Raw genomic sequence first — 22,999 nt, 5'->3', positions numbered from 1 at the left:
CTGTCTCCTCGATTCCCTTCTACTCGTTCGGCTCATGACCCGGAAACCGTTCAAATCCGCAATGTTTAAGGACGTACCAATGTATAAGATGAACTCGGAGGAATCAAGGAATGAGGAGGCTTCCAGACGAGCAGACGCAGGTGCTTCACTGTGGGGTTGGGTATATGGGCACATTCAGGTGATGAGCAGAAACACAAGTTAAAACTAAGTTATGTTCAAGTGCTTTAGTGAATTCATTAAAGTGACACTTCAGATTTCACATCAGGTAAGACTTCTATATGGTCAGTAGAGCATGAACTGTATACTGGTCAAATGAACGAAAAGCCTCAGCTACTGATTATTTAATGAGACTTTACTGATTTAAGTTAATGAGCAATCTTCTGGCAATTTGTCTTCACTGCTCAGTTTATTGTGGCTGACCGAAAGGATTCATGACCAGCTCAATCCAAACATTTGACATTACAGCCAGATGAGACTGGACAAACCTGGATATAGAAGCAGGTGTCCATGAAGACGGGGAACACAAACTATTACTTCAAGTCAATTAAAACAGGCTAGGAAAGGTAGGATTTACCATCTTTCTTTACACTGACTTGATTTTTATTCACTGCTGGTGAGATATATTGTCTTAAACCTTCAGACATTACAGAGCACTAACTTTAAAGACATATCACCAACATTATAAAATAATCTGGGGCAAAATGTAGTATTCACAGTAGTCTTTATTATTTTTAATAATCAATCAGAAAGATTGTAATACACCGTTTTCACAACTGTTCCACTTTTTAAACATAAAGTGATGCAATAACAAGCTACTGGACATTACATTTCAGATCAGAAATTATAACCAGGTTCAGTGACTTGTTCCCTCAAACGTAGCAGAGGATTTCTAATTAGTAACAAACTAATTTAACACCATTATTAAATATAAAATTAGTGTAGATGCAGCAGCAATCCTCACAGTAAAAGACTCTCCGAGCTTCTGTTTCCAAACGTACAACAACGTACATGTAAGACACGCTGTTTCTTGTGTTTACGTGCAGATGTTCATAGCATGAAATAATTCATTGTGTCAAATCAGAATTCTGAAATCGGTGCATCGCTAAACGTGAAGCTTTCTGTGCGAGTGGAATTAAAATAAATGATATTATCATCACACACTATATCTAATAAAACTGGGTTTTTTAAGTAGAAATAAGTAGAGTTTCAGAACTCCATTAGCTGAACCTGATATTCACACTAGTGCCTTCAGTTTCAAAGAATCATGAAGTGGTGTGTGAGAGAGAGGAAGACAGTGTTGGCAGTTTCAGAGCTTGCTGCTAACTTGTGGATGTGTTACAGCTGCAGTAGGGAAACCACCGTCAAAGGCAGCGTTAAGAACCTTGTTTAAAGTACTAGCTGGGACGAAGTCCAATTCGGCACGGATGTGGGCTGGAATCTCCTCTAGGTCCTTTTCGTTACGTTTGGGGAGGATGACACGCTTGAGACCAGCACGGTGAGCTGCCAGGACTTTATCCTTAATGCCACCCACCTGACGAAAGAGCAGTTACAGGGCATGATTTCACTATATGACTTACAGCTCCAATAAAGAACAGCATTCAGATTAATTAGTGGGTAAATAAGGTTACTGCATATAATGAGTTATATGAGCTCTTTGCGACGTAATTTATTTTACTTGGTTTTACCAGTGTTTATACATAGCTGCTTGTTCCTGGGTAAGAAATGCAGACACAGTCTACAATCAGAATGAGTACTGTGTGCTGTAGTCATAGCAGCAAGATGTGTTGTACCACTGAGAAGCACTTTTTTCTTTTAAATGCAAAAAAAAAAAAATCAACACTATATGGCCAAGCATTTGTGGACACCTGACCATCGCATGCAGATGTGGGCCTTCACCAAGCTGTTGCCACAAAATTAAAACCATACAATTGTACAGGATGTCTTTGTATGTTGTACAAGTACAATATATAACCCAAATGGAAAGAATAATGTATAACAGGGAACAAAAAAAAAAATAATAATCCAGGCGCCCAGTACAAGCTGTTTTTGTGTTCAGGCTATTTGTTATTTTTTTATTAGTTTTTTGTGAACCGTCCATCCCGAATGTGTAATGTTTGTGTGTGAGCCAACCAGGTAGAGTTTTCCTAAACTTCACAGTGTTCCTAGGTTTTCCCTCACCGGCAGTACCAGGCCTCTCAGTGTGATTTCTCCTGTCATGGCAACATCAGAGCGCACCAGACGCCCACTGAACAGTGAGGCTAGACATGTTACAATAGTAACTCCAGCAGAAGGGCCATCTTTAGTGACTGCACCGGCAGGGAAGTGTAAGTGGATGTCAGTGCCCTCAAGAGGGTCAGCAGAGCCTGCAACTGCACATAAATAATCTTAAACCAAATGTGACCTCAATGTCACAATAAGAACAGAGAATACTAAGTGTTTATATAAACAGTAATTTATCTCATTAAAAAAAAGTAATAAATGTGTATGAAAAGGTAGCACTGTGTGTGTGTGTGTGTGTGTGTGTGTGTGTGTGTGTGTGTGCGCGTGTGTGCGCCTTACTGTTTGTTAACTGGTAGTTCTTGGCATTGCTTCGGAGCCAGCTGATGGCCAGATGTGCTGACTCCTTCATGACATCACCCAACTGGCCAGTTAGTGTGAGCTGACCTTCACCCTCCATGCGACTAGCTTCCACAAACATGATCTCACCTCCAAGTGGAGTCCAGGCCAGGCCTATAGCCACACCAGGGAGAGTCAGGCGCTCGGACACCTACAAACACACACAGTTGCATAAGATATTCAAACTGTAAAAGCAAAGAGACTGAATAGAAATTTCTGTGTTCTATATCTGACCCATCGATAACGGCGCAAGAATTTTAGAAGAAAAGAAGAAGCCTTTATTTTGTCACATATACATCACAACACTGTGAAATTCTTTCTACAACACAGCCCAGCTTTGGAAGATGGAGTCAGAGCACACACATTTATACCCATGTGGTTTATTCGTATTGTCTCACTGTTCCAGTTCTTTATGTTTGCTGGACACGGGTTTGTTGGTTATTGTCTCCACAACTTGGTCACCTGGCAATTCCCAACTACCAGGCAGCTCTCCCCATCGCTACCACCAAGCAGAGAGCGTCAAGGCTAACACTTGCTCTGGGACATATTAAGTCAGCTAACTGCATATTTTAGGGCTGCTTCTTATGCAGCCTAACATAGTGAAGAAAGTGTTATCTGCCCTCTTCTGCATGCTCAAGCTCAGATGCTCAGATGCTCATTGCTTCTAGTTTGTTTCACCTTACCTTGGAAATGGAAAATTTCACACAGAATTCGAGCATTTTCAACCTCCAAGCGTTCAAGCTACAAAGAAGCTCCTTGTCCATCTTTTGTTAGCAACAAGCTAGTCAGTTATCTGTAATGGCTAAAGTGTTTTTACTTCCTTAAATGTTGTTTTAAAGATAAGAAAGTAAAAAAAGTTACAGACTTAGACACTTAATTACAGACTTATTTACAGATAAGCAAACGTGTCTTCATGTTAACTGAACTAAAGCAGATACTCAAACAGCATAACTCGAGTAGGAATTCCAAACTGAGCAGACATTGTCTTTTTTTAGTTTTTTTACTATTTGGAAATGAGAAATTCTCAGCTACAAGTTTTAATCAACAGCAGTATGAATTCATCCCTAGTCTGCCAAGTGTAAACCTCCCTAAAGTTCCTGAGGTCTTACAAGTTTTTTGTGTTTTATAAGAGAATTATAGGGTAAAAATTGAAACTAACTTTCAAAGGATCTCAGACATCCCCACACAACGCAAACCTTATGAAATGGTTTGAATTGCAGAACCCCAGACAAGCAGCAACATCTGCACTCAGCTAGGACTTGGGGAAATGAAACATTTGGCCAAGAGGACGGTTTGGAACTGATTTGGCTGCGTGCTAACCTCCATCTCAAAGAGCTGTGGCCCCAGAATGTCTTTGAGAGCAACGTGGTCAATGACGATGGGCATCTCTGGAGGAGCTGCCAAGTCAGAATCCCGTCCTGTCCCTGCTCGCTCCTGAACTGATGGGATAGAGAGGGAAAGAAAGGTCAATTATGAGAATACACAGAAACCACATCAGTTTGTTTTTCCTTTATTACATGGACATTATTTGAGGTTTTACAGGGGGTATGTATGAGACATCAGGTCAGGGGCAAGAGAAGAGGGAAGGAGGAGAAGAGGGGGGTAGCACAGAGGCCCACTGAGGGGTGAGAGCAGGTGCACCTCTTATTTTCAGAGAGGGAATGTTGTAGACATGTGTGTATGCTAATCTATTGAGACTTATTAGTATGCATGTGACACTGACTACCCATAAGTCATGTGACAAACAAATTTTTTTTAATTACAACATAACATAGTCATTCAGTATTTGTTCATTCAGAAGAAAACAGTGAGTTGGAACAGCAGGCCCTTGTCTCTGATCACAGTCACAAAGTTGCACTCAGAGTGTCAGATAGGTATGTTACTAGGAAATAGAGACGCGTTCAATTAGCAAGGCGTGAGTTAAGAGAGCCGCTCTCATTCAGTCCTTCTGTTGGCCTTTGTAGCTGGCCCATGCTGGACAGGAGGAGGAGAAGCTTAATCAATCAAGCACAGACTCCCCTGCCCCCTGCTGTGTTAACTGGCACTGTGACCGCTCGACTTACACACGAGCAGCTGCACTGAGACAAGGGGAGGGTGAGGGGACACGAGGCCGGCTGTTAGCACCCTTTCCTCCCTCTAACTCAGTGCTAAAGAACCTGATGGTGGGCGTGTCTGTGCAAGAGTGTTTATTCATACTGGTCAAGGAAGCTTCTGCATTGTTCAGCATGTGTGAGTGCATATGTTAAAGCGTGAAATACATGACTCATTTCTGTGTGGGGGTTTCCAGGGCACCTGTGGGTGCATAAAAAAATGTCTTAAATTGTCTGAAATTAATTTTGTACAAATTAAAATCGCTTAATTAAAGTTAAACTGTCTTAAATTCAAATTTACTGGATTTTTAGACTACAGATATTCTCAGTATGCAAATCTGGTTTTATGGGATTTCATGGGACATTAGAAACAGACTTAAAGAGTATTAAGTATATATGCAGACAATGAGTCTCGGTGAACATGAAGAAATTTCATTGTGCAAACTGCTGTTTAGTAGCTGAATATGTTTTTATGTGGGGTGTGGCGTGTAAGTGAGACTGACCAGCTCAGTCTTTGTGATACTATACACTAAAGCATTGACTGCACGCTCACACACACACGCATGCACACACACACACACACACACACAGGTGCACACACACGCACTATAATAAGCCATAAATCTTATTATTAGCATTATAATTACTGCTTCAGAATTGTACCTGTTCCAGATTCACTGGACAACTCCGATCTTGACATCTTATGACCTTCTGCCACCTTCACAGCCACTGCTCGACAGATGGCTCCAATCTTCCTCTCTAAAGAGCGCACACCAGCTTCCCGTGTGTACCTAAACATTCACACACACATTCAGTCACGTTTGCTACACTCATTCCTGAATTTGTGTCTTGCCTCACACACAGATGGGTTTTCACATAAATGCTGTTTTTTATATTCATTTCATCTGTCAGAAGACACTGCAATAACTAAATTGTAATAATCTGACAGCATGCAACTCTTCTCCCTGTGATCATCATCCTTATTAGAACACCAATGCATTGTAAATCAGCTAGGATCTACCCAGAACCTTTGTTGGCTTTGGTTTTATTCTGCACATTCAGACTCACTGCCAAGTTGACTCAGTAATTGCTAGTAGTGTAGCAGCAGGGAGATGAGTGTGTGGGTGGGGATGTGGCTACACTTTCTTTATGTCTGTCTGCCTCTGAGTCAACCTGCTGACCTGATTTATCTGTCTGGATACAGTAATCTCTCAATTCTGTTCTATTTCGTATGTGTGCACGTGGGTGAGTGTGTAAATAAGAGAAAGAGCGTGCACATTTACTTGCTGATGATTTCTTGTGTGGTGTCTTGAGGGATCTGCAGCTGCTGAGGAGTGAGGCCATGCTGCTCGAGCTGATGGGGGATCAGATGCCGATGAGCGATTTCCACTTTCTCCTCCTGTGTGTATCCTAGAATGGTCACGGTCACACACACACACACACACACACACACACAATAAGTATACAAAGCATGACGCAATTATCCATTCACACTATTACAAAGCCATCTGCCTAATTGGCAGCATCACTAAAACGTGCTCACTTTTGTGAACATCAGTAATCAATAAAGCAAAGACCAATCAGTCATTCACAATAAGGAAAGCTCTCATTTCACTGACACCCCTTACACTACTGTGACTTTTCACCCATGAACTCTGACCTGGCACATGCAGAACCTCCATTCTGTCCAACAGAGCAGGGGGGATGGTTGCTGTGGTGTTTGCTGTGGCGATGAAGAGGACTTGTGAGAGATCAAAGGCCACATTAAGGTAGTGGTCAGTAAAACTGTGGTTTTGTTCAGGGTCCAGAACCTGATTACCAGCAGAGAGAAAGAGATATAATACTTAAACAGAACACAAAACACTGTTTGCTGTAAAACTATGAACCTATTTACATATTTTAGATGTTAGCTGAGATGATTTACAATGAAGATGCTGAAAGCCAAACTATTCAGACAACAGAAGCCAAAATTGCCTTGAGATTCCTGACACCTGGGGAGGTCAAGTGGACAGTTAGGGCAACTGCATCACCATTACAGTGACCAACAACAGCATTCTTCACTTATGAAGATGGATCAGACAGACATATTAACATTGTACAGTACCTTTGTTTGACCGCTATCATTAAACAGCAGTCGGCGGTGAGCTACAGTGACGTTACTGCTAAAGGGTTTTGAAAACTGGGCCAAGAACAATGACAAGACAAAAATATGCTTGTAAAATGATGCAGGAAAACAAGATTTAACAAAATTAAAATATAAAAAAAAAACATACAAAAGGAAGTAATAACCAACAGTAGGCTGAGCAAATGTGCACCACATATGCTTAGAAAACATTTTAGTCCAGTTATGCTGTTTGTGCTATTATGCTATTTTGGTACATTAAAGATTTTGAGCAGTTTGAGAACTGGAATGGCACAACGATGCTTTTTAGCGTTCCGATTTTTTCTTATTCAGTGTTGGTTTAACTGTGTCAGTCTTTCCTGAGCAGATACCAAACACTGCATGTGTTTTGGTATGAATCAGCATGTGCTGTATGTCCTTCATTGAGAATTTGAAGGCTTCAGCACAGAGAAGTTGAATCTATAATGAACTCCAATGATGAGCTAATTTATGAGTTGCTCAGGAGCTCCTGGTTACACCAAACTGACTGGATATGACTGTAGACAGGACAGTGTGTGTGTGTGTATATATATATATATATATATATATATATATATATATATATATATATATATATATATAAAAATTCACACTCTCTGGTGTCACCCTAATGAGCATGGGTTCCCTTTTGAGTCTGGTTCCTCTCAAGGTTTCTTCCTCATACCAGCTAAAGGACATTTTTCCTTGCCACTGTCACCTCAGGCTTGCTCATCAGGGATAAATAAGGATAAATACAAATAAATTTAAATAAAAAATGTTATGTTCTCTAAAGATGCTTTGAGACAATGTCCATTGTTAAAAGCACTATAAAAACTAAATTTAACTGAAGTGAACCAGCAGCCAAAAGAAAGATCATTTTCAACTATAAAATGTTCCAATACATGTCCATGTGCTATGGGAAAAAGCACTTTCAGTAAGCCTACTAAATGTTCTCTGATGTTAACCCATAATCATATTGTGATTGTGATGGTATATGTCTTGTGATGTACATAAGCTGTTTTGTATAACTGAGGAGTGATTTTGAAACAAAAAAAACACTTGTGTTTGTCCTTGCTTACAGGAGCGAACAGGTAGATAATACTATCAGTGAAGTATCAGCAAAACACACCAGGCTGCTGTAAGTCCTGCATATGTTGTTGTCACATACACACACACACAAACAGTGAAACAAGATACTACATGCAGTGCAGTGTAGACCTGTCCACATACAGAGGCACTAAAGCCCTAAATGTTTCCAGCTGATGAAATGACAGTCAGTAAGCACGCACTCTCTTTGGTCTCTTCATGTGGCACACCAAATGAGAGACATAATTAACACTGCATCCTGAGAATTTCCAGGAAGAAGGACGCTAACACCCCGGTGGCCTGGGTCACATTGGGACAGAGGGACACAGCCTGTGTAAGGTTACCATGCCATGGTCAACACACTGCTGTTTTTACAGTGCAACTACATGCCTCTTTTATTATCATCTCCCAGTTCATAGCTCCATTTTCAGCCTGAGAGTGTACAGCTTTCTTTTCTTGTTGGCGTCTTTATTTTAGCGGCCACCTCCAAAATGATTTTTCTTTTGCTCAAGTAAGCAAGAGAGAATTCTACTACTACAAACTATTGGATCAGCGGAGGACAGGGCTAAAAGGACGTCTTACCTCCAGCAGGGCAGCAGCGGGGTCTCCCTGCAGGCTCTTGCCCAATTTGTCTACTTCATCCAATAAAAATACAGGATTGTTAACGCCGACAGTCTTCAGGCCATTGATGATGCGTCCAGGCATGCTGCCCACGTAGGTTCTCCTGAGGATAAAGACAGGAGGATGCAAGGTTAGGTTGTGTGGGAGGGCAGGAGGGGCAGGAGTGGGAGAGATACATTAGAGGTAATTGGAAATAGTGCTATAAGGACCAGTGCTTTGAGCTAATAGGAACACATTTAGCATGTTTGGCAAGCCTTCAAGCTTACAGAGAATTAAATACAAGATAAGCATGTAGGAGAAAAGACAAAACCAAGATGAGTAAGGCATGGATTTCCTCCTACTCGTCTAGCTCACAGGGAGCTGATTAGCTGATGCAGACTATGTAGGGGAAACATATTATGACATAATTGCAAACATAAGAAGGAAGTGCTGATGGTATTACTGTACAGTAATAACTCTTACAAAACATTGGTGGAGTGTGTACTACAGATCTTCATGCTCTGAAATAATGCAGGGTGATTTTCAAAGGTGAACACAGGACAACTGCTACACCAAGTAATTTATCCTGTTCACACTCAAGCTGGATCTGAAGCCTATCCTGGAAACACTGGGCACAAAGCAGGAATACACCCAGTCCATGACAGAGCAACGTGCAAACAGACACATTCAGGTGTTAGGCACATATAGACAGTCGTGTCCATAAGTATTTGTATAGTGAACCAATTTTTCCTTAAATGTTGGCTTCATTTTGTGTACTCCCTAGTTTTGTGTCTCTAAGCTGCTTTGAGACAATGTCCATTGTAAAAAGCACTATACAAATAAACTTGAATTGAATTGAATACTCCCCCAAAGGATTTTAAAGGAAACAGTCAATGTGTGATTAAAGTGTAGACTTTAAGTGTCATTTCAATGGAACGAACAAAAATATTGCATTAACTGTTTAGAAATTATAGCCATTTGTTATTACAACAATAGTCATATAACCCAACATTTTCACAGGCACAAAAGTAATTGGAGGATTGACTGATTGGTGCTTCCTTATTATTTCAGGACAAATAAAAAGAGAAGAAAAGGTCTGAAGTTGTTGAATTTGCATTTGATAGCTCTGAATGGGAATTCTCAATGCACTATCCAAAGAGGTTTGGATGCAAGTGAAGGAGGCCATCATAAAGCTGAAAAACAAAATGAACAACCTGTGTTTACTGATGATGTGACTGCTGATACAAGTAGCAGGATTCTGTGTATAGAGCTTCTTTCTGCTCAAATTCAGTCAAATGCTGCAAAACGGATAAGACAACACTTCACAGTACAGATGAATAATGACGCAAAACACAGGACAAGGGGGGCGCGGTGGCTTAGTGGTTAGCACGTTCGCCCTCACACCTCCAGGGTCGGGGTTCGATTCCCGCCTCCACCTTGTGTGTGTGGAGTTTGCATGTTCTCCCCCGTGCCTCGGGGGTTTCCTCCAGGTACTCCGGTTTCCTCCCCCAGTCCAAAGACATGCATGGTAGGTTGATTGGCATCTCTGGAAAAATTGTCCCTAGTGTGTGAGTGAATGAGAGTGTGTGTGTGCCCTGTGATGGGTTGGCACTCCGTCCAGGGTGTATCCCGATGACGCCTGAGATAGGCACAGGCTCCCGTGACCCAAGGTAGTTCGGATAAGCGGTAGAAGATGAATGAATGAATGAACACAGGACAAAAGCAACCCAAAAGCTTTCTAAGCCAAAGATACAACATGTTCTTAAACGGCTGCATCAGTCACCTTACCTCAACTCAACTGAACATGCTTTTCACTTACTGAACAAAAAACTGCTCACAAACAAGCAGCAACTGAGCAGAAGACTGCTGTAAAGAGCTGGCAAAGCATCTAAAGGGAGTAAACCCCTTGAATTAAAGCTGAAAGTCTACACTTCAATCCCAACTTGATTGCTTCATTTCAGATTCATTGTGGTGGTGTACAGACGCAAACCTATGAAACTTGTGTCATTGTCCAAATACTTATTTACCCCTGTCGAAACCAATCCATCTACTGGCAAGTTTTCAGTAGGAGAGAGGAAACTGGAGAATCTTAAAAAAATATAACATAAATGCTGGGGTTTAATAGATGAAAAATTGTGTTAGAGAACTTTTGTTGTAATGCTGGGGAACTTACAGGGACTTGTCCTAACCTGCAGGCCTTGATGTCATGTAATCCTGTCTGTCTCCTTAGTGACCAGAGATCAGACAGAACATCAAAAGATGACCTCATAGTGTAGCTTGGAGTGCTGAAGCTCAGGTTCCCTCGCATTACTCAAGGCTATAAGTAATGTCTCAAAGGCTCCAGCCTACACCTGGCTTCATCCATGCAACCAGCAAAAAGGAGTTAAAGATAATGACATTCCTCTGCCAGCAGAACTACATTAACTTTTATTTTATTGGAGTATGGAACTATTCAAATGTCCATTTAAACTTGGATTAAGGACTGCAGAAGTAACTCCAGGTGCAGACCTTATTTATTCATAGAGCATGTATAAGCCATTGACTGTAGATTCACATTTAGTATAGATTTCAGATTCTGCGATAGTCCTCGGCAGTAATAGTAACAAATAAGAAATTGCAGCTGATATCTGATGCCTTTGGAGTTTATCTATCATTTTCCAAAAGTCCTCCGTTAGTCATAATCTGTCTACACAGAGTTATTTGGCTTTGCACAAGTCACAACTAGGTTCCTGGTTAAAGACAACTAAATTATAAATCATTTTCTTTTGTATTGCAACAGATATTTAAGGGGAAAGGTCTCAGTTTTCAGTCAGTGTTAGCAGATGGTTGAGAGATAGGAGATAACTTGCTTAGCTCTGGTTATGTTGGTTGTTTCCATGTGCTGCGGCTGTAGCAATGCATTTAATTTTTATAAATGATATGCCATCTGGGGGGCACGGTGGCTCGATTCCCGCCTCCGCCTTGTGTGTGTGGAGTTTGCATGTTCTCCCCCGTGCCTCGGGGGTTTCCTCCGGGTACTCTGGTTTCCTCCCCCGGTCCAAAGACATGCATGGTAGGTTGATTGGCATCTCTGGAAAATTGTCCGTAGTGTGTGATTGTGCGAGTGAATGAGAGTGTGTGTGTGCCCTGCGATGAGTTGGCACTCCGTCCAGGGTGTATCCTGCCTTGATGCCCGATGACACCTGAGATAGGCACAGGCTCCCCGTGACCCGAGGTAGTTCGGATAAGCGGTAGAAGATGGATGAATGAATGAATGAATGAATATGCCATCTAAACGGTATCTAATATAGCAGCGCTGTGAGGATTAAAAATGAACCCAATATATCATGACTTGAACATTAACTTGTGAGCAATATGTAGTGTACTTGTTGCAGTGCTCAGTGCTTGCTGAATAGAAGTGCTCTCGTAGATGACAGTTTTCTCCGTGTGATCTTCTTCCTTTCCACACACTAGGTGAGTTCAGGCTCATTTTTTAGCCGAACTGATCACAGATCCTCTGTGAGCTCAAGTCAGCCATCGTTACTCTCTCTATTAAAGATACTGTTTAAACATCGTGAGACGTCGGTTCAGGTGACTTGCACTAGAGGAAGATACTGTAAAACCACATACTCATAGTTTCATAGTGCACAAAGAACAGGGTTTTCCATTATTATGGAAAAGATGTGTTGTGTATTTTAAATAATTAACACTGAAAATATTGCAACAAAGTCTTTCATGTCTAGTAACCCTGAATAATGCTTTCTTTATTTTAACACCCTTAATTTCAGAAAAAAATTGATAATAAGCCTGGTAAATAATTATATATATAATTTTGCAGATCTGGAGAAAAAATACTGTGCTTTAGAATAGTAGGAGTGTGTACCTGTGGCCACGGATATCTGACTGGTCACACACCCCTCCCAGGGCAATACGGTGAAACTCCCTGCCCAGGGTTTTGGCAATGGAGCGACCAACACTAGTTTTTCCCACACCCGGAGGCCCCACGAAGCAAAGAATAGGACCTTTAAGAGAGCTCTTGAGCTGCCGCACTGCAAGATACTCCAGCACCCGCCTCTTCAGCTTTTCTAGAGCATAGTGATCATTGTCCAGAAGCACCCGTGCAGCACGAATGTCTAGGCAGTCTGAACAGAAAGCAAGGAGCAAGCAGTCATAAATTATAACAGTAATAACATTACAGCAAATCAGTGTTCACTCTATACACACGTGTACACACACACACACACACACACACACACACACACTGAGCTGAACGGAATCTGGGCATTCTGTCAGTGGACTATGAATCATCACCAGCTCATATAACAGAAAGCACACACACAAACACACACACACAGCTTTCCACACAAGGCAACATAACCAGGGTAGAGAAACTGTCTGAAGTGCCTTTGTATATAAATCAGAAAAAGTAATAAATAAACATCTTTAAAGAAAGCAGGACAAACATTTCACTATATGATTCTGTTCATACAGCCTATACGGCTCTCTATTGCATACACATGACAATCTCCCCTGTGTCATCTTCCTCCTAAGGCCTGATGCAAATCTACAGTGTTCATTGTACAGTGTGTGTGTGTGTGTGTGTTTGGGGGCATCAGTCATTGATGGGGAATAACAATATACACAAATGTTTCCATACCCATTGACATTACATTCGTCATACTGAGATTACAACAGCTCACATAATGATTATATATCAAATCAAGGGATACATTGTTTTTATTTACTGACAATTTACTGTCTGCATTATTTTTTAAAAATAAAGGCATCTGGTATCAATCAGCAAGTTACATATCAATCAGTCACCAGTTGCACAACATCACAAATGTCTGGTGGATAGCAGCCAAGGAAAAACTGCTCTATTGTCTTTTTCTGTTGTAAACAGCGTAAAAAGCGCTCCCCCTTGTGGACACCGGGCACAGTGCAGTAATACAACAGGCAAGATGATCACAGTGCAATTTATTTTATGACACTTACTGTATTAAAAATATCCCAATATTGTAAGTTTCTTGCAAACTATCACATAACAGCTGTTATAATATAGCTATTATATATTAAAAATAATTATAATCCAATAGCTTGATTACCTTTACAAATTACCTACAACATTCCTCATGAGATAAGAGCAAAATAAACCTAAGAAACTTAGCAAATTCCGTAAATTTGCTAAATTTCATCCGGCAAAAAAAAATATCAGAAATAACAGAAAAAGAGAACAGATTTAATTTTGTTGTACTTTAAAAGTACAATATATGTAAGGTACCATTCTATAAAATATTCTTTATAATATGATGTCAACTAACACACAAAAACAAAATCATCATATCACAACACTGTTCAAGTCTTAAATCATAAAAATATCTAAAAATAAATAAATAAATAAAATAACAAAGAAAGAAGTAAAATTATATACAGTGGCACATCTTGCAAGAAGATTTATTTAACATTTATAGAAGGAGTCTCCACTGTCAGTGCTTTCTATTTGTTAAAGCTGTTACAGCTTTATCTTTTACAAAATGGAATCAAAAACATGCCGGGTTCAATCTTTAAATAATAAATAAGTGTTAGTTTTGTCAAAGATTGTTCATTTTGTTAGTTATTGTTAGTTTTGTGACCCGAGGTAGTTCGGATAAGCGGTAGAAAATGAATGAATGAATGAATGAATGAATGTTAGTTTTGTCAAATTGCTGTGCTGTAAGATGAAAACTCTTTTTATTGGAAAATTAAAGCATCATTGATTATTTTCTAATAACAGAATATTCTGCTGTTCTCTTCCTCACATAATCCACTGAAATCACATTATAATAAAAAACCTGCTTCAGCCTGCTAAAAAACTGAAGATTGGGTGGAAATTCACCTTTCAGCATGACAATGATTACAAAGCCAAAGCAACACTGAAGTGGCTTAGGAACAAAAAGATAAATATCCTATAGCGGCCCAGTCAAGGTCTTGATCTGAATTCTATTGAGAATCTGTGGCACAAATTGCAGCACACAAGTGTAATCCAACCAATCTGAACAACCTGAAGAAGAATGGGCCAAAATCCCTTCATCACTGTGTTCAAAGCTGTGTTCAAGGCATTTGTATCCAGACTTAAAGCAGCTATTGCAACACAAGGTGGCTCAACCAAATATTAATATGTGGGGGATGAATACTTAAGCAAGCAAAATACTTAAGTTTTTTTTTCCTAAAGATATTTTCCAACAAAAACACAATGTCACCTTCCAATAATTGATTTTGAGTTTCACTGTTTTCAAATAAAATATCTAGCAGAATGAAATTTCAGTGCACAGTTTATAATTTGATAAGAGAGAATTGGTCAGGGGTCTGAATACATTTGCAAGGCACTGTATATGTGTGTGTGTGTATGTGTGTGTGTGTGTGTATAAAAAAACTCTCACCTTTGGTGCTTTTATTCCATGGCAGTTCCACCATGAGATCCAGGTAGTTGCGGGTGAGAGCGTACTCTGGCATGGACTGGGGCATCTTCTTCAGACTACATACAAATGCAGAAGATTACTGTACTAAAATTCTCAAGCAGAGAATAAAAAAACAAGTTCTGGAAAAAGTCTTTTAATCATGGCTTAGTCATAAAGAAATATTAAATGTAATTAATATTAAAGCCTGTGGTGTTTGCACCTTTGAAAAAAGTAACAGCAGCAAATTTTTTTATGTTCTCTAATACACACCTGTGTTTGTCTCTATGTGAACTGATACCCAGTTACATTTAAGCTTGAGAAAACAGTGGAAAATGTGGCAGTGGCACCAATTTCATCTCAACAACAAAGAGTATATTCATCTTATCCTACTGATGTGTTGCTTTACATACAGCCCGAGCCATTTACACTCTTAGTGCACCAAGTAATATTGCATCGTGAAAAGTTACTGGATGTGCCAACTACACATCAGGTACACAGCGCTAATCTAAATAATACACATACCAGTGAACTTTTCACTAGTATCAGATGCCTATTACCCCATGCCTGATACAAGTTAACATCACAGTCCTACCCACAACTGTTTTCTTAAATATGCTGGTTATAGAACTTTAATTTGCATAAGACAGGGAATAAGCAAAACAGAAAGAAAAAAAAAATGTTTTATTAGATCATATTGGTCATGAAATTGGTCTCTGTAGCTTTTTGTACAAAAGATCCTGTTATTTATTTGTTAGGCTTTTTTTCTGAGGGAGAGTTCATTGTGTCTTGTGTATACAGTTCAGAAACCTCTCTTATACCAGTAAGTGTGTATTGGTGTGTCATTTTGTAAAATTCTAGCATAAAGCATAAAGCAGAAACAGAAGTGCTGTACATACCGTTTGAGTTCTTTTAAACATACACGTAGGGCTGACTCAGGCATTGCTGCCTCATTCACCTTCCTCTCCAACACAGCCATGTCATCACCCTCTTCATCCTCACCTTCCTCATCAAGAGAGAACTGACGACTAGGGAACGCACCGCCTTTGCGGATAACCAGTACCTGCAGGACAAAGCATTTACATGGCATGACATCAGTGGGCAAAAAACAAAGGTGATGAGATATAAAGTATACAGTGAGCACTAACAGAACTACCCTCTTTTCATCATCAGGTTTGGGTTTACGAGTCTTCTGCAGCAGTTTGAGGCCCTCGATCTGTCTGGTAAGCAGTGGAAGAGTCTTCTTAAATCGCTCCTCCAGATCTACTGCATTCAGCACCTAACATCAAACCATAAAACAAAGTAATAATATATACAAGAAATTATAAATGAATGAGAATTCAGTGCAGACTAAAAGTGAGGAAAATGAAATCACGGCAGAACATATTATCTGGTAAAACTTAATATTTAGCTTGCCCAAAACAAAAGGATACCTATAGCAATTTGAATTTACAGACACAGTGTGGAGAAAAAACATACCTGGAGCTTCTCTGTGTTGGAGGTGCGGATCATTGCAGCCAGCACGTCAGGCAGGGTTTCTCTGGGCAGACTATCGAGCAGCCGCCTCAGCTTCGCTACTACGGGCACTGATATATCTAACATTCCCACTAACTGTACATACAAAATGAAATTTAAAAAGTATGCCATGAGAAATATTCTTCAAATGTACATTACTGGGTTAGATGGATTAGACTGCTAATGATTTGATGTTTTTGTTGCCAAGACAACAAATCCACAAGCTCAACCCTGTACCAGAGCAGGCTTACACAAATGGAAAATAAGATCTGATCACTCATTTACAAGCTGTACTGTATTATTTTTGGCTTGTGTGTACCAAGAAGCACCGCTCTCTGGGTGGGAGAAATTAAATTCTGTGTGTATATCAGAGAAACTCTAGCCAATTGTGGGAGCCTGTGAGCTTATGTATGCAGAAGAGGGCGCTTTCCTCCAAGTTTTCAGTGCCCTGTGATGCACCATGAACAGCTAAAAACTGTGTCAGAGAAAACTGCTCTCCCCAGCTGGTAACAATCATGGGATAGGGAGAGTAAGCTAATGGCTGGGATTTGGAAAGACCAAATTGGAAAGAAAATGGGAAAAGATACACATCAGTGACTTGGGTAATATATAGCAAACAGTATATTTATATCCATATTATACATATACTTTTACATATACAGATGTTTTTTTACTTTCATATGACTCTACAGTCATAACTGGGAATAAATTAACTTATTTTATTTTGCCTTATCATGCAGATATTTCTTTAAATGGGTGCAAAATAAAAATGTAGAAGAAAAAATATGTAATCAAATGCCAACTTGAGATGACAAACAAAATAAAACACACAGTAAGTTGAGCATTATTGTTTTTAACATATTATGGCTTTATATTATACAGTCAGGTCCATAAATATTGGGACATCGACACAATTCTAACATTTTTGGCTCTATACACCACCACAATGGATTTGAAATGAAACGAACAAGTTGCGCTTTAACTGCAGACTGTCAGCTTTAATTTGAGGGCATTTCATCCCTGGTGATGCTCTGCCAGGCCTCTACTGCAACTGTCTTCAGTTCCTGCTTGTTCTTGGGGCATTTTCCCTTCAGTTTTGTCTTCAGCAAGTGAAATGCATGCTCAATCGGAGTCAGGTCAGGTGATTGACTTGGCCATTGCGTAACATTCCACTTTTTTCCCTTAAAAAACTCTTTGGTTGCTTTTGCAGTATGCTTTGGGTCATTGTCCATCTGCACTGTGAAGCGCCGTCCAATGAGTTCTGAATGATTCATTTGGCTGAATATGAGCAGATAATATTGCCCGAAACACTTCAGAATTCATTCTGCTGCTTTTGTCAGCAGTCACATCATCAATAAATACAAGAGAACCAGTTCCATTGGCAGCCATACATGCCCACGCCATGACACTACCACCACCATTCTTCACTGATGAGGTGGTATGCTTAGGATCATGAGCAGTTCCTTTCCTTCTCTTCCCATCACTCTGGTACAAGTTGATCTTGGTCTCATCTGTCCATAGGATGTTGTTCCAGAACTGTGGAGGCTTTTTTAGATGTTGTTTGGCAAACTCTAATCTGGCCTTCAGTTTTTGAGGCTCACCAATGGTTTACATCTTGTGGTGAACCCTCTGTATTCACGCTGGTGAAGTCTTCTCTTGATTGTTGACTTTGACACACATACACCTACCTCCTGGAGAGTGTTCATGATCTGGCCAACTGTTGTCAAGGGTGTTCACAACAGGACGGCGCTTCACAGTGCAGATGGACAATGACCCAAAGCATACTGCAAAAGCAACCAAAGAGTTTTTTAAGGGAAAAAAGTGGAATGTTATGCAATGGCCAAGTCAATCACCTGACCTGAATCCGATTGAGCATGCATTTCACTTGCTGTAGACAAAACTGAAGGGAAAATGCCCCAAGAACAAGCAGGAACTGAAGACAGTTGCAGTAGAGGCCTGGCAGAGCATCACCAGGGATAAAACCCAGCGTCTGGTGATGTCTATGCGTTCCAGACTTCAGGCTGTAATTGACTGTAATGGATTTGCAACCAAGTATTAAAAAAAGTGAAAGTTTGATTTATGATTATTATTCTGTCCCATTACTTTTGGTCCCTTAACAATTGGGAGGCACATATGCAAACTGTTGTAATTGCTACACCGTTCACCTGATTTGGATGTAAATGCCCTCAAATTAAAGCTGACAGTCTGCAGTTAAAGCACAACTAGTTCGTTTCATTGTGGTGGTGTATAGAGCCAAAAATGTTAGAATTGTGTCGATGTCCCAATATGTATGGACCTGACTGTAAATCTCCTTTCTAGGCCTTTGTGCCATCCTTTACCATTACCCAACTGATGTGTTGCTGATTGTAGATCAGAATCATGGCTCGGGTATCTCCATATTGCTATATATTAATCAAAACATCAGCTACAACTAAGTACAAGCTTGACAGGATAACAGAGAAGCAAAAGAGAAAAGAGGCATGAGGAAACTGCACAGAACCGATAAAAGGAATTAATGTGTGTGTACCCCCACACCCACGTCACCTGTACTGCAGCCTGGTAGAACTTTTGAGAAAGTTCTCCCAGGCCTCCATCCAGCTGCTGTCCCTCGGTGTACTGCTCCAGCTTGTCCAGCTGTTCCACCAAAGCCAAAGGAAAAGGTCTCTCCCTAATCAGCTGCGTCACACGGAAGCGGCACAAACCCGTGATGAGCAGCGTGTAGTGTGGCTTTGGCCAGTTACTGCCCACTACCTGGACTGCTAAGCCTGCTGTGCCAATGCTGCAAGAACACAAGGCATCATGACTGCACTGATTTACATGGACTGAATCTCACCATGTTTATAAGCCATGTAGCTTCTCTTCAAAGTGGAAAACAAACAGAATCACAGATCTGAGGCTTAAAAAAATTGGACATTTGGAGAAAATATTTTTCATAAAGATTCAGTATAATCATATAGTATAATAATCATATAAAAATCATAATCAGTATAATAATATAATCAACTTAATATTATACAATCTGGATATTATAGTATTTACTGTTCTTTTTGCATTTATATACAACATGGAATTCAGCTCTTGTACTTTAAAGTGACCTGAATACTGAAGTTATGTGGGTTAGCAAGATTTATGGAACTAATAAGGAACAGACATAATGCTGGAGCTTTCAATAGCAGGTTCTTCTGATAGGAGGAACAAGACTGTGGTCTTCACTGTAAATTAGCTGCTCAAACAAAAAATGTGACGACGTGAAGGAAACAAATTATTATTCCAAATATCTCTGCAAGTCTTTGTTGGCATAAGATACACGTTCAAGCACATGGGAGAACAACAAACATAAACATTACTGTTCAAAGGCAATAAATTGGAAGTGTGGGAAAACAGTAAATATTCAAAAAATCTCTCAACCACCAAGTGATACTGACAAAGCCATAGGCTGTAGAAAAGTGAGCATCAATCTAAAAACAAAATGTAATTTTTTGTTTAAACAATAAAGTTCAAAAACATTATTCTGCAGTCCATTACAAAATTTTGTTGTTAACAGATATTGTAGATTACAAATTTTCATAGCATGATTTAGGAAGCAGCATCTGCATACTGGAGCTGTTTTATTTCAATCTTTATTCCCTGAAATCTTACAATGAATGTCACTAAAGTACAGAAGAATTACGAGGTGATTAGAAAGTAAATCACTCTGTTATCTCTGGCTAATGTTCACTTCAAAGCAGCAAATCTCTTCAATTCTAACCCACCACACTGCTAAACATACAACTAACAATAACATGGAAAATAATATTTAAACCTTCCTAAAAACCACAGTTTTGCTTTCAACAATGATTAAATCTTCACAATTCAGAAAGGCAAAATTATTTGACCTTAGTAAAAGTGTGTCGCTATTTCTCTTTTTTTTTTATTTGAAAGGCCAATAGACGCTGTTAAACGGTATTAAGCAAACTGGTATAAACACTGACAGACTGTGTATTATGCTTGGTATCTGTCAACGCGTAGGATAAGGCACAATCTGGCAACCAGAAAAACAAGGTTAAAGTCCTCAAAGATAATTCTAGAAAAATCAGCCCTCTTTCCCACTTGTGCATCAGTGAGGCAAGATTCATAAATGACAATGTTCAGTATTGTCCCCTAAATACACAATTACTAAATAACAACCTAACGTCACTCCTAACAGTAAATTTAATACAAGTAATAATTATATAAATATAAGTAAGTCACAATTAGATGTTGCTTAATTGTACCTCTGTTTATTAGACAGGGAGAATTTGCTAGCGGTGCTACCTGTGCTACCGTGCTAGCGGTGCTAATTGTGCTTCCTGTGCCAGATGTACTAACTGTGCTAGCTGTGCCAGCTGTGCTACTTGTGCTAACTGTGCCAGCTGTACTAACTGTGCTAACTGTATTAACTGTGCCAGCTGTGCTAACTGTGCCAGCTGTACTCTGTGCTACCTGTGCGACTTGTGCTAACTGTGCCAGCTGTACTAACTGTGCTACCTGTGCCAGCTGTGCTAACTTTGCCAGCTGTGCTAACGTTGCCAGCTGTACTAACTGTGCTAACTGTATTAACTGTGCCAGCTGTGCTAACTGTGCTAACTTTGCCAGCTGTGCTAACGTTGCCAGCTGTGCTAACGTTGCCAGCTGTGCTAGCTGGGATTTACCTGTGTAGAGACGGGAGCTCCTCGCTGTCGTGCTCCGGGTCTCTGGTGTTGGGAATCACTCCTATAATAGTGCTTTTCAGTGAGGTCCCCTTCAGCAGCCTGCTCTTCACCAGCTGCATGTTTCTCGCCGAGTCGATGCTAATTCTCACCGTGGAGCCCGGCAAAAGAACCCCTTCATGAGTTAGTAATAAAGGCAAACGGCTGGGTATCTGAATCCCACCATTGGAAGACATCGTCAAGTGTTTATTTGCACTTTGTTTACAAATAACAAACCGTATTTATCTTCGGGTAAACAAAGAGTGACAACTCGCCAGGTGAGGAGCAAAGGCGAATCAAAATCGCGAAGTACGGCACACACAGTGGGACAAACCTGTAACTTTCGGGTAACGCCCACTTTATTTGAATTTCAGAACGACATCTAACTATAACGCGAAGAGAGGCTCATTGATCAAAACATGGCAATGTATCATTTGTCCTGCTTCTGTGGTTTCCTAGCTTTCATACAATGCTGGCAGAAAACTGGCATAGGGTCAACAGTAATGCAAAACAAACCCTAGATATAATTAAAGTTCACATATTAGTTAATGCCTCGATTGTTCAATTGTATATTAATTGCATTCATGTGTTTGATATTTTACTTATGTGTGTTATGTAGGTTTTTCCTACATGGGTCAGAAGGTATTAACGTAATTGCGTAGTGATGTGCGGGACTTTTAATTTGATATGATTATAATTTGTAGACTCTGTAAAGCCGTTTTATCTATCTATCTATCTATCTATCTATCTATCTATCTATCTATCTATCTATCTATCTATCTATCTATCTATCTATCTATCTATCTATCTCACTGATCTCATTACTCACTGATTTTCTACCGCTTATCCGAACTACCTCGGGTCACGGGGAGCCTGTGCTTATCTCAGGCGTCATCGGGCATCAAGGCAGGATACACCCTGGACGGAGTGGCAACACACACACGCACACACGCACGCACACGCACACTACGGACAATTTTCCAGAGATGCCAATCAACCTACCATGCATGTCTTGGGACCGGGGGAGGAAACCGGAGTACCCGGAGGAAACCCCCGAGGCACGGGGAGAACATGCAAACTCCACACACACAAGGCGGAGGCGGGAATCGAACCAACCCTGGAGGTGTGAGGCGAACGTGCTAACAACTAAGCCACCGTGCCCCTTATTTATTTATTTGTTTGTTTGTTTATTTATTTATTTACAGTAATGTAACAGTTATAATGCTGGAAGTATTTTCTGATCACAGTCTGTATAATCTGCTACATACAGTTGCACAATGGAGGTATTTTTTTTTACAAGAATATTAACATTGCCAAAATATGCAACATGTAGCTTTCAACTCTAGGCAATCTGATGCCTACTGTAGGGCATCACATTAGACTCTGAACTCAAATCCCCATTCAAATACGAGAGCCTTAAGCACTATTCGGACGGGACTAGTTTTCCGAGTTAGAATTTTTTTCAGCCGACGTCTGTCATTTCATGTATGCATTCGGACGGGACTAACATCTCTGTGTTTATTACGGAGATAGGAGTGTCTGTGTTTTACATGTGGGCATTGCACAAGACCACATGTCCAGGATGCGTGGATTGCCTATGGTCATCAAATGGTTTTATATAGAACTTCTTATAAACCCACTGGAATAAATACGTTTTTATATAATTTTCACGTTATGTAATTGACTATAGAAATGAAAGTACTCTTACATGAAACTGATATTACAGTAGCCAGTCTTTACAATTTACGTGATTTGGCTCTTCTTGTTGATTTCATTTTTTATATTTCTTCGCAAGGTAGCAAACACATTTACACCCATTATTGGTGTGCAGAA

At 40.1% G+C, this 22,999-nt stretch overlaps 1 protein-coding gene across 1 annotated transcript; it reads right to left on the bottom strand.

The window, feature by feature from the left end:
- Positions 1 to 704: 704 nt before the first annotated feature.
- lonp2 (lon peptidase 2, peroxisomal) lies at positions 705 to 21,489 on the bottom strand. The gene is made up of 15 exons (XM_060877976.1): positions 21,131 to 21,489; positions 19,005 to 19,239; positions 16,425 to 16,556; positions 16,102 to 16,224; positions 15,845 to 16,008; positions 14,931 to 15,025; positions 12,395 to 12,653; positions 8,515 to 8,656; positions 6,367 to 6,517; positions 5,990 to 6,116; positions 5,370 to 5,497; positions 3,937 to 4,055; positions 2,560 to 2,767; positions 2,179 to 2,369; positions 705 to 1,531 (listed from the first exon to the last, which is right to left on the bottom strand). The coding sequence occupies exons 1-15, from the start codon at positions 21,361 to 21,363 to the stop codon at positions 1,307 to 1,309; spliced, it is 2,532 nt and encodes an 843-aa protein (XP_060733959.1). The 5' UTR covers positions 21,364 to 21,489; the 3' UTR covers positions 705 to 1,306.
- Between the last annotated feature and the right edge of the window lie 1,510 nt (positions 21,490 to 22,999).

This window comes from Tachysurus vachellii, chromosome 9 (assembly GCF_030014155.1).
Source record: "Tachysurus vachellii isolate PV-2020 chromosome 9, HZAU_Pvac_v1, whole genome shotgun sequence".
Taxonomy (NCBI): Eukaryota; Metazoa; Chordata; class Actinopteri; order Siluriformes; family Bagridae; genus Tachysurus; species Tachysurus vachellii.
The sequence above is the reverse complement of the archived record's forward strand: the minus strand, read 5'-3'. Positions and strand labels throughout refer to the sequence as shown.

Bases quoted from the DNA above. Each gene is read 5' to 3' on its own strand.
- lonp2 (XM_060877976.1), bottom strand. From the start codon at position 21,363: ATGTCTTCCAATGGTGGGATTCAGATACCCAGCCGTTTGCCTTTATTA. The intron at 19,240-21,130 runs GTAAATCCCAGC...GTGTTCTTGCAG, and splicing joins GAGCTCCCGTCTCTACACAG to CATTGGCACAGCAGGCTTAG. The intron at 1,532-2,178 runs GTGAGGGAAAAC...CTCTTTCGTCAG, and splicing joins TGAGAGGCCTGGTACTGCCG to GTGGGTGGCATTAAGGATAA.